General features: G+C 45.8%; 1 protein-coding gene across 2 annotated transcripts in view; it reads left to right on the forward strand.

The window, feature by feature from the left end:
* The window catches only part of AP1G2 (adaptor related protein complex 1 subunit gamma 2), a 60,402-nt gene that overhangs the window by 16,869 nt on the left and 31,030 nt on the right, over positions 1 to 12,503 (forward strand). For both annotated transcript variants that reach the window (XM_044274315.1, XM_044274307.1), the window contains exons 13-15: positions 991 to 1,045; positions 3,266 to 3,388; positions 5,919 to 6,008. In XM_044274315.1, the coding sequence (XP_044130250.1) occupies positions 991 to 1,045; positions 3,266 to 3,388; positions 5,919 to 6,008 (268 nt within the window). The remainder of the gene's footprint in view (positions 1 to 990; positions 1,046 to 3,265; positions 3,389 to 5,918; positions 6,009 to 12,503) is intronic.

Consider the following 12,503-nt stretch of genomic DNA (forward strand, 5'->3'; position numbering starts at 1 on the left):
CAGTCCATAGCCGAAACACTGCGAACAGGAGATATGCAGTAAATCTACATTATGCAATATAATGATTGGGCCATATTAAAAATAAAGCCTCCTACTTCTGCGGTCTATTATGTATTACTAGCAGTGGTGAAGCCTCATCTTCATACTGTCTTATTGCACTTTTTGCTTCCTAAAGAAGATGCAAAAGCTGTTGGCAAAAGGTCTACTTTAAAGGGCATCTGTCAGCAGATTTGTAGCTATGAAACTGGCTGACCTGTTGCATGTACGCTTGGCAGCTGAAGACATTTTAATATATGCAAATGAGCCTCTAGGAGCAACGGGGGTGATGCCGTTACTCTTAGGCTGGGTTCACACCTGAGCGTTTTACAGCGCGTTCCTACGCGCTGTAAAACGCTCAACAAGCAAAAACCAATGATTCCCTATAGGCATGGTTCTCTCTGAGCGTTTTACATCGCGTACGATCGTGCTGTAAAATGCCCCAAGAAGTACAGGAGCTTCTTTGGGGAGCATTGTCGCGCGTTCCCGCACATAGACCTAGCGGGAACGCGCGGCAATGGGCGTTTGATTGTTTCCTCGGCACGTATGTAAACGCCCGATAAGCACGCTTGTAAACAGCGCTTATCGGGTACGCTTATATGTGAACCCAGCCTTAGAGGCTGTGCTGTCTTTGCAACTGCTGCACTTTGGTTGACAGGAATGGGCAGAAAAAACTTTATCACGCCTGGCTCTGTCAATCAAAGTGTAGAGGGCTCAGTAGTTGCAGAGAGAGCAGAGCCTCTAGGAGTAACGGCATCACCTCCATTGATCCTTGAGGCTCAATTACATATATTAATAAAATATTTTTCTCAGCAATGTGGGCACATATGAACATGAGACCAAAGCACCTTTAGCTGCCAAGCGCACGTATAACAGGTCAGCCAGTTTCATAGCTACGACAGATGCCCTTTAAATTCTGCAGATAATTTTATCAAATTCTCTATCCTCCCCCAGGTTTTCTCCTTCCAAGCGCTGGCACATAGATACCATAATGGAAACACTGGTCACTGTGAGTAAACTGATTATTTCTCTTCTTTGCCTAGTGATACCATATGGATAGAACTTGATCGAAGCCCATAAAATTACAGAAAAAAGTATTATTAAATATGTTAAAACGTGCAAATGCAAAACAAGGCTAATTTTACATCTATGCTGGCCATTATTTTGTCCGACAGACACCATGGCAGAACCCTGAAGGAGTCATTATAAGTCAGTGGGGTCCATTAGGCACCATTTGGATCTGTTGTATGACGAATGCAACACCATCAAATTCATTGTTCTGCCCTATTACAGGACAGAACGACAGCAATGCATACTTGTCTACCACCTTTTGGGCTTACAAAGATTCAGTATGTTTCTGATGAAATTGAACAAAACTCCGTAAATATTCAGTGTTTGGGGTGATCACCCATAACCACTTCCATAATTCTTACTGCAGTCAAATGAGTTGGCCTTTTTTCGATATGAGCAACTGATTTGTCTGCTTCTGCCCCATTCTCTGTAACCAACCATTAGCTGAGCACAGGGGCTTAAAGGGGTTGTCTGGGTTCAGAGCTGAACACGGACATACCTCCATTTTCACCCAGGCAGCCCCCCTGACTTTAGCATTGGAGCAGTTCATGCTCCGATGCTCTCCTTTGCCCTGCGCTAAATCGTGCAGGGCAAAGGCATTTTTTGGAGATCCGGTGACGTACCGGGGCTCTCCATGGGGCTGCCAGGAAGCCCAGTGACATCACCGGCACTGATGGGAAGTTTCCGCCCTGCAGTGTGTTATGATAAACAAAAGATACCTTGCTCTGCGCAATCTAGCGCAGGGCAAGAGAGCACATCGGAGCATGAGATGCCCCGATGCTAGCTTTAGAGATTCTGCCGGGGTGAAAATAAGGGTATGTCCGGGTTCAGCTCTAAACCCGGACAACCCCTTAAAGGCAGGTTTACACGCACCGAGCGAAAGTCAATTATTGGGAAGTAAGCGTTCCTTCCCGACAGTCGCCTGCTCAGGCGACTGCTCAGTTGAAGGAGACAGCTGCATTTACATACTGATCCCTATAAAGATGTATTACTTCTGGGCAGCAGACTGCTGTTTAGACAGCACAATCTGCTGCACAGAGACAATAATTTATGTGCCTGCATGAACAAGAGGATTGGAGGCACATTTAAATGGGCAGATTGTCCTGAATGATCATTCACATGAACACTCGTTCCCGATAATCTGCCCGAATATCGGGCCGTGTAAATCTACCTTTAAGGCCCATTCACATGACTGCATTTTTAGTCTGCATCTGATCCGCATTTTTGGCGGATAGGATGCAGACCCATTCGTTTCAATGGACCCGCAAAAAATGCGGACAGCACCCTGTCCATTCCGTAGCCTGCAAAAAAGCTAGAACATGTCCTATTCTTGTCTGTTTTGTGAACAAAGATAGGCATTGTTACAACGAATCTCCCCAAAAAAACGGATGCAACATGGACGTCACATGGGCATCATCCGTATCTTCTGCGGATTTGCGTTTTGCGGACCACAAAATACATACGGTTGTGTGAATGCACCTTTAGATCAGCAAATATGGTTGTCCATAGAGTCTAGTCCAGGGATCAGCAACCTTCGGCACTCTAGCTGTGGTGAAACTACGCCTCCAGCATACACACTTCTACTGTTTTTTGAATTCACTCCTGATTTTGGCTTCCAAAACTGCATCAGGGCTACGTGTGGCCACACCCATAAGCTTCATGTATAAGCCACAGCTTTAGGCCCCATGCACACTGCCGTGTTTCACAGCCGTGTGCGGGCCGTGGAACCGCGGCCTGGATCCCTCGTGAGAGCAGGAGCGCACGGCGTCACTGGTTGCTATGACGCCGTGCGCTCCCTGCTGCCGGCACAGTACAGTAATACACTGGTATAGACCATACCAGTGTATTACTGTATTGCGGCGGCAGCAGGGAGCGCACGGCGTCATAGCAACCAGTGACGCCGTGCACTCCTGCTCTCAGGAGGGATCCAGGCCGCGGTTCCACGGCCCGCACACGGCTGTGAAACACGGCAGTGTGCATGGGGCCTTATACATTTTTGTATGTTTTATTTGTGGCTTTTTAAAATTTTATTACACCGATATCTAAGCAACCGAAAAGCATTTCCACTCATCTGAATGGGGTGGAAATGTTTTACAGTGTAAATAATTGCGTCCTGGACATAGCCATGACATGAGTAGTCCTGCTTCCTGTTTTCCAGGCAGGGGAGAGTGTTCGTGATGATGCGGTTTCACACCTTATTCAGCTGATCAGTGGGTCCTCAGAACTGCATGGCTACATCGTTCAAAGACTCTACAAAGCAGTGAGAAAGGATATTGTACAGGTATTCATAACAGCCCGACACAAGGAGCAGAAGTATAGTCGTATCAGATAAAGAGGAGTGCACTGGAAAAACAGAGCCCCAAGTCTATAAATAAGGCACTAAACCCTATGACAAGGCTTACAGTGACAGGACTAAACCCCTCTCATCTGATCGTATATGTCCTAGAATAGAAAAACATGGCTGCCTTCTCCCAGAGAAAGCACCACACCTGTCCATAGGTTGTGTCTGGTATTACTGCTCCACTGAAGTGAATGGGGATGATCTGCAATACCACACGCATCCTGTGGACACGTGTGGTGCTGTTTTTGGAAGAAAGCAGCCATATTTTTCTAAACCTGGACAACACCTTTAATTCCCCTACAATGAGTGCCCATGTTTGAAATCTACAACCTCTCTCTCCTATGTGACATAGCCTAAAATAGGGAAGTTCACTTTTAACATCCAGGACCCATCAAGTCATGTTCAAATCTTTGAACAGTAAGATTTCCAAGAATTGTTGTGTCCATTTGTGCTAATGTTAGTGTATGAGACGGTTCACATGGGCATATTAAAAAGTACTTTTTGCGTGTTGCATATAGAAAATGGCCTTTACCCTGGGTTCAGACCTGAGCGTTCTGATACGAGCGCTCTGTATGCGCGATTGTACCGGCGTTTACAATCGCGCATACAGAGACAAGCGAACACACATTGTCGCGCGTTCCCGAAAGTCTATGTACGGGAACGCGCAACAAACGCCCCAAAAAAAGCTCAAGAACTTGTTTGAGCGTCGGGCGTTTTACAGCGCGATCGTACGCGCTGTAAAACGCCCAGGTGAGAACCATTCCCACAGGGAAGCATTGGTTTCTCCTTGTTGAGCGTTTTACAGCGCGTAGGAACGCGCTGTAAAACACTCAGGTGTGAACTTAGGGTTAAGGTCTATGAAGAGTGTTCCAAATGTCTCAAGCAGTTCAAACTCCTCCACGGCCACACGGGACAAATTTCTTGCAGTGGAAATTCACATGTGGATGTGCTTTAGATTTGCAGTAGAGAAATTCATAGCATAAACTGACATGCTGCAGATTTGGAATGTCCGCTGCAGACTTTTCATGCACCTGTAATAAACTGCAGATTTTTGGCTGCAATTCTCCACAATCCATTAGTATTACTGATCTGCAATACTGATGATGTACTGACGACAGACCGATGAAATATCATCTGGAATATATCGGTATCGCAGATCTGTATTATGGACGTCTACAAATACACTTGTGTGAACAGCCCCTAGGATAACATCAGCTGCAAAGTGGGGAAAAAGACAAGCTCCTTGGGTAAATGCTACTCCTTTCAGATAGTGTTTGCAAAGTTTTTAGTGAAGTTTTTACTGTGGCCTGGTAGCTATAGGACTCTATTAGACCACACAATTTTCACGCCAATTATCAGGAACAAGATTAAGCTCCTTCCCTATAACTGGCCCGTATAATCAAGCAGACGATTGGCTGATGAACGAGCAAACGCTCTTTTCTCAATTGATGGGGTGAAAGATGCCTAATTATCGGGAACACATCCACCTGTGTAATCTGGGTTGTGCTGCTGATTATCAATGGAACAGAATATGGGAGGAACGACTTTGGTAGCAATCATTCCTCCCACATTCAGTTTGCTTCAGTCTGTGCAAACGAGCGCTTGCAATGCCTAAACATTGGGAAGTATAATACAGCCCTTAGGCTAGGGGCACATCAGTGCTTTTATTTCGGTATTCTGCTCTGGCATGAAAACAGAATACCGGAACTGCTGGATTTGGCATATGATAGGCACTGCCGGCACCCATAGGATCCCATTCACTATAATGTGGTCAGTTGAGTATCTGGCGTGTATACCAGCATTTTGCAGTATTTTGTCCTTTTTTTGCTGGAATCAGTGACGGAGACTCCTGCAGGAACCTCCGCCGCAGATATCCTAGCCTTAGCTAGAAGATAATAAATGGCTTGGCCAGTGCTAAACGCATATGAACATTGCATTTATTCAGTGTCATGTCAAGCAACCGATTCCTTCAGAATGAATCTGAGCACTAACACATATTATCAATGTAAGGCTACATGCACACGACCGTGCCGTTTTTGCAGTCCACAAACCGCAGATCCGCAAAAAACGGAAGCCGCCCGTGTGCCTTCCGCAATTTGCGGAACGGGCGGCCCATTGTAGAAATGCCTATTGTTGTCCGCAAAACAGACAAGAATAGAACATGCTATATTTTTTTTTGCGGGGCCTCGGAACGGAGCAACGGATGCGGACAACACACGGAGTGCTGTCCGCATCTTTTGCGGCCTCATTGAAGTGAATGGGTTCGCACCCGAGCCGTAAAAACTGTGGCTTGGATGTGGACCCGAAAAACGGTCGTGTGCATGAGGCCTAAAGCTATGATTGGATATTAGGAAGCATTTTGGCGGCATAAATGTTTGGTGCTAAACACTGAAGTATATAAGATATGAGAATATTGCATTCAAATTTGCAGTTGAAACATTATTATTCAGGTGTCACATTTTCTGTGCAGCAACCATTAGTTCAGGTGGCAGCATGGTGCATCGGGGAGTACGGGGACCTCCTAATAATTGGAGCCTGTGAAGAAGAGGAAGCAATGCAGGTGAGCTTTCAACTGATTACACAACACACACAGAAGATACAACATCACATTAAACATTACTTAAGATTTTAATACTATGTACTGTATTTATTGCTCACTGGCCAATTACCCAAATTGAAGGGGTATTCCAGTTACATAAAGTTAGCCCTGGTCCACAGGTTAGGGGATAACTATTAGATGGGGGTCTTACTACTGGGACCCCAATTGATCACGAGAACAGAGGCTCTGTAACCCATGGAGCTCCCTGAAATGAATGGAGCAGCAGGTCGGGCATGTGCGTGGCTGCTCCATTCATTTCTACAGGAGTTCCGGAGATAGCGAAGCAATGTACTTAGCGGTGTCAGGAACTCTCATAGAAATGAATGGAGCGTTTGCAATCTGTAACAGATGGGGGAATAGCTTGAAGCTCTTGGGGTACAGTACAAAATATGCAACAGGCTCCCCTATTTACCATGTGTAATTTATAACACTGGTGTCCTCCCATACTATCAGGCACCAGAGGTAAAGTCTTGCATGCAGGACTTTTTTTTTTTCCATCTAAAATAACGGATCTCAGACGGAAATTGCTAAAACGGATGCTAAATGTGCATTACTGAGCATATCGGATGCTTTAAATACAGGATCCATTTTTCCTTTATTTTTCTGTTCTGCTGACGGATCAGAATAACAGAAAAATAAACAGTGATGTGAATCCAGCCTAAAGCCTTAGGCCTCATGCACACGACCGTTGTTGTGTTCCGTTCCGCAAAATGGGGTTCCGTTGTTCCGTGATCCGTTTCCGTGTGTCTTTTTTTATTTTTGGAGGACCACCAGACATAATGGAAAGTTTATAAAAAAGTCTAAGACAGGTTTGCCATGCAAATGATAGGAAAAAAACGGATGAGGATGCGCGGACGCGGATGACAATCTTGTGTGCCATTTACTTGAATGGTTGTGCGAAATGTTTTCCGCGAAAATAATACGACAGGTTATCGTTTTTGGACGGACTGGAACCACGGATTACGGACGCGGATGGCAAACGGTGCATTAGCCGAGTTTTCAACGGACCCATTGAAAATCAATGGGTCCTCAGAAAATCACGAAAAATTGCGCAACGGACACGGAATAAAACAACGGTCGTGTGCATGAGGCCTCATTCACACATCAGTGTTTTGGTCAGTGATTGTGAGCCAAAACCAGGACTGGAGCCTCCACAGACATAAGGTTTAAGGGAAAGATCTGCACCTGCTCTGTGTTTAGAGACGAACCAAGTATTGTCTCAAAATCACTGATGGAAATCATTGAATGAACACTGACTGTGTGAATGAGGCATAAGAATGACTAAGGCTGGGTTCAGACCTGAGCGTTTTACAGCGCGTTCCTACGCTCTGTAAAACGCTCAACAGGCAAGAAGCGTCAATTTTGACGTAAATTTGTTTTCCCTTAGTCCTAACAGCAGCACAAGTGGGGTATTTGCCCCTGTGAAACTGGTCAGGACAGGCAGAATTTTTAATGAACAAAAATTTCTGCCAAAGTATCCTAATTAGTAATTAACTAATTAAGCCCCTACCCCATATAACCCGGCCCCAACTGGACGGGGTTGCTTTATAAGAAGTAAATGACAATAAATCATACAAGGGGAGGGAAATTTGTGTGCTGCTGTTAGGACTAAGGGAAAAAAAATTACGTCAAAATTGACGCTTCCCTTTCGTCCTAACCAGCAGCACAAGTGGGGAAGTAGCAAGAACCTCACCCAAATTGGGAGGGCTCCCTACTTCCCTGTCAGGAGAGGGCGTCACTTAAAACGGATTGTCCAAAGGCCATTGCCTCCGCCTGTCTAGTCTCTGGACGATCAGTTTCTTCTCTGCATAAGAGGTGGATACAGCCCTGGTAGAATGGGCGGAGACGAAAGAAGGAGGCGTCAAATCTTGGGACAGAAAGGCCAGACGGATTGCTTCTTTAATCCACCTGCTCAGAGTGGGTTTTGAGGCCTTCAGACCCCTGTTTTTCCCTGCATAGGTCAGAAGGAGGTTTTCCGATCTTCTAAATTCGCTTGTTCTGTCCAAATATATTCTAAGACCTCTTGAGATGTCCAATGCACGGAGCCTTTCCTCCTCGGGAGAAGTTGCAGCCGGTGAAAAAGTGGGCAGATATATCGTCTGATTGATATTAGAAAAAGTAGGAACCTTTGGTAAAAAGGTTGGAAAAAACCTTAACAGGACCTTGTCCTGAAGGCCCCAGAGCCTGAAGTTCCCCAACTCTCTTAGCTGATGTGATAGCTAGTAAGAATGTGATCTTTAGGGATAGGAACCTCAAGTCCACCTCATTCAAAGGCTCAAAAGGGGGGACACATAACCCTTTTAGAACCACCGTTAAGTCCCACTGTGGGATTGGTCTCAGGATTCTGGGTTTAAGTCTTTCGGCTCCCTTCAGGAACCTCTTGATTAGGGGGTCCTGAGAAATCGGTCTGCTAAGGCATGCCGATAAGGCAGAGACGTGAGCTCTGAGAGTAGATGGGCTTAGATCCTTGTCTAGACCATCCTGGAGGAATTGTAGAATAGCGGAGAGAGGAGGGTCTGAGGCAACTACCTCTCTGTTATTACACCATTGCAGGAATATTCTGTAGATTCTAGAATACTTCCTGCTTGTAGATTCCGCTCTGGAGTGAGAAATTGTTCTCAGGACCTCCACAGATAACCCTCAAGCTTCTAGAAGGGACCTGTCAATCTCCAGGCTGTCAGATTGAGCCTCCTCAGATCTAGACAGGGACCTGTGTCCTGATACACAAGGTCCTGTATTAGGGGAAGTCTCCAATAATTGCCCTGACTCATCTTCATGAGCTGGGTGAACCAAGACCTCTTTGGCCAGAATGGCATGATGGCAATCACCGAGGTCTGGTCTTGCTTGATCTTCATCAATACCCTCGGTATCATGGAAATTGGAGGGAAGATGTATGCCAGCCTGAACCTCCACGTTATGGACAGAGCGTCTATCGCTACCGGGTTGTCCTCCCTGTAAAGGGAACAAAACCTGCTCATCTTGGCGTTCAATCGGGTAGCCATCAGGTCGATTTCCGGGGTGCCCCACTGCTGGACAATCATAGAGAAGATGCTCTTGTTCAGGGACCATTCCCCTGGAACTGGTAGACCCCGACTCAGGCGATCTGCCACTATATTGAGATCCCCTTTGATATGGACTGCCATTAGGTGGGATAGGTTGATCTCTGCCCAAGAGAGAATAGAACCCACCTCCCTCAGGAGGGTTAGGGATTTCGTCCCTCCCTGTCTGTTTAGGTAAGCGACCACAGTAGTGTTGTCTGTCCGGACTCTCACCGCCTGACCACGGATGAGAGGAGCAAAATGAAGGAGGGCTAGTTTGACCGCTCTCAGCTCTCTCCAGTTGGATGAGAGGATTTTCTCCTGGGGATTCCAAGTACCTTGTACTGGGTTGTCCTCCAGATGGGCCCCCCAGCCCAGCAGAGAAGTGTCCGTGGTCAATGTGACCCAACGAGGTTGGATCACAGACCTCCCATCTTTTAGGTTCTTCCACCACTTGAGCGAAGAACGGACTTCTACCGACAGGGAGTGCATTCTGTCTAGGTCTTTGGGCTTGCGACTCCAAGCTGCTAAGACCTCCTCCTGAAGAGGGCGTAAGTGCCATAAGGCCCAAGGAACTGCCTCTGCAGATGCTGACATGTGGCCTAACAGCCTCATAAGAACCCGTATGGAGACTCGTCTGGGTGGTATAAGAGACTGTGCGGCCTTTATTACTCTGTCCCTCCTCTGTGGGGACAGGTATAGGGTCATCATTTGTGAATCGATCACAAACCCCAAGAACGTTCTCGTGGTTGACGGGACTAAGTGCGACTTGTCCCAATTTATCAACCAACCCAGATGCTGGAGAATCTGGAGAGCTTGTTGAAGCTGACTCTGCAGGACATCTGCGTTTGCGGCTTTTAAAAGCCAATCGTCCAGGTACGGTATGACCTCTAGCCCAAGAAGTCTTAAATGGGCGACCACGGGAGCCACTACCTTTGTGAAGGTGTGCGGAGCTGAGGATATGCCGAAGGGCAATACAGCAAACTGGTAGTGCTTCACTACCCCTTGCAAGGCCACAGCAACTCTGAGATATTTCCTGTGTGCCGGGCAGATGGGAACATGAAGGTAAGCATCCTTCAGGTCTATGGTTACCATCATATCTCCTGGGTTCAGGATGTTTAATACAGAGTGAATGGTTTCCATCCGGAAACGCTTCTTCCTGATGAAGCGATTTAAGTAACGTAAATCGATGATCATCCGCCAGTCTCCTGATGGTTTTGGTACCAGAAAGATGGGGGAATAAACCCCCTGCCGCCATTCGCGAGGAGGAACCTCCTCTAATGCTCCTTTCTGTATATACTGGAGAACTGAGTCTTCCAGGATTAACTGTTTGTCGGGTGCTAAAGTCCTTGTTAGGACGAACTTGTCCCGAGGAAGGGAAATTAAATCTACTGTGTACCCTGACGCTATCACTTGTAGCACCCAAGGGTCTGGAATTTTTTGCATCCAAAAATTTTTGAATAGACTCAAACGTCCACCGACTGGGGAACTGAAAACTGGTCCTTCCTCTGGGACATCGGGGGAGGGGGATTGACGGGCTGTGGAGAGTCATAGATCAGCCCTGCGGTTTCCACGACCGCGACCCCTACCTCTCTTACTACTTTCAGAACGCCTCTGGGTTCTGTCTCCCCCCTGAAATCTTCCTCCTCCTCTACCCCTTCCTCGACCCTGAAAGGACTGCTGGGGGAGGGATTTACCCTTCTTGTCCGCTAGGTTCTCCATGAGATAATCTAACTCAGAACCGAATAATCTACCTGGTTCATAGGGAAGGGAGCAAAGGTTAAATTTGGACGTGTTGTCCGCCGCCCATGGTTTTAACCAGAGTGGGCGCCTACTGGCTGAGGGAAGCGCCATAGACTTGGCTGCTAATTTTAATTGTTGTTGGGAGGAATCTGTTAGGAAATCGATCCCCAGTAAGAGGGTTTTGAATTGGTCCAGGATGTCGTCCCGGGCAACCCCAGAATCCAAGTCTGATTGGATTCTGAGAGTGCGTGCACGGATAAATTCCGATACTTCAGAGCACGCTATAACAACCAAGGCAGAGGCGGAGGCAGCCGAGTAGTTGCGTCTAAGCGTGCACTCTGCTCGTCTGTCTAGGGGGTCCTTTAGATTGCTGCCGTCGTCTGAGGGGACTAGGGTTCTCTTGGAGAGCTTCGATATGGCCATATCCACCTTTGGAGGTGGAACCCAAACTAAGGAATCCGCATCCTGAAGAGGGAACATTAGTTTAAATCTCTTTGTTAACACTGGCCCCTTCTCCGGGTGTTTCCACTCGGTTGCCATTAATTTCTTTAACCCCTTAAGGACCAGGCTCATTTTCACCTTCAGGACCAGGCCATTTTTTGCAAACCTGACCAGTGTCACTTTAAGTGCTCATAACTTTAAAACGCTTTGACTTACCCAGGCCGTTCTGAGATTGTTTTTTCGTCACATATTGTACTTCATGACACTGCTAAAATTGGGTCAAAAAAGTTAATTTTTTTGCATAAAAAAATACATTTTTTACCAAAAATTTTGAAAAATTAGCAAATTTCAAAGTTTCAGTTTCTCTACTTCTGTAATACATAGTAATACCCCCCAAAATTGTGATGACTTTACATTCCCCATATGTCTACTTCATGTTTGTAGCATTTTGGGAATGATATTTTATTTTTTGGGGATGTTACAAGGCTTAGAAGTTTAGAAGCAAATTTTGAAATTTTTGAGAAATCTTCAAAATCCCACTTTTTATGGACCAGTTCAGGTTTGCAGTCATATTGTGAGGCTTAGATAATAGAAACCTCCCAAAAATGACCCCATTCTAGAAACTACACCCCTCAAGGTATTCAAAACTGTTTTTTCAAACTTTATTAACCCTTTAGGTCTTCCACAAGAGTTGATGGCAGATGGAGAAACAATTTTGAAATTTCTATTTTTTGGAAAATTTTCCAATATAATCAATTTTTTCCAGGAGTAAAACAAGGGTTAACTGCCAAACAACACTCAAAATGGGTTGCCCTGATTCTGTAGTTTGCAGAAACACCCCATATGTGGTCGTAAACTACTGTTTGGCCGAACGGTAGCACATAGAAGGAGGGGAACACCATATGGGTTTTGGAAGGCAGATTTTGCAGGACTGGTTTTATTTATACCATATCCCATTTGAAGCCCCCTGTTGCACCCCTAGAATAGAAATTTCAAAAAAGTGACTCCATCTAAGAAAGTACACCCCTCAAGGTATTCAAAACTGGGTTTACAAACTTTGTTAACCCTTTAGGTGTTCCACAAGAGTTAATGGCAGATGGAGAAACAATTTTGAAATTTCTATTTTTTGGAAAATTTTCCAATATAATCAATTTTTTCCAGGAGTAAAACAAGGGTTAACTGCCAAACAACACTCAAAATGGGTTGCCCTGATTCTGTAGTTTACAGAAACACC

This window comes from Bufo gargarizans, chromosome 1, assembly GCF_014858855.1.
Source record: "Bufo gargarizans isolate SCDJY-AF-19 chromosome 1, ASM1485885v1, whole genome shotgun sequence".
NCBI lineage: Eukaryota > Metazoa > Chordata > Amphibia > Anura > Bufonidae > Bufo > Bufo gargarizans.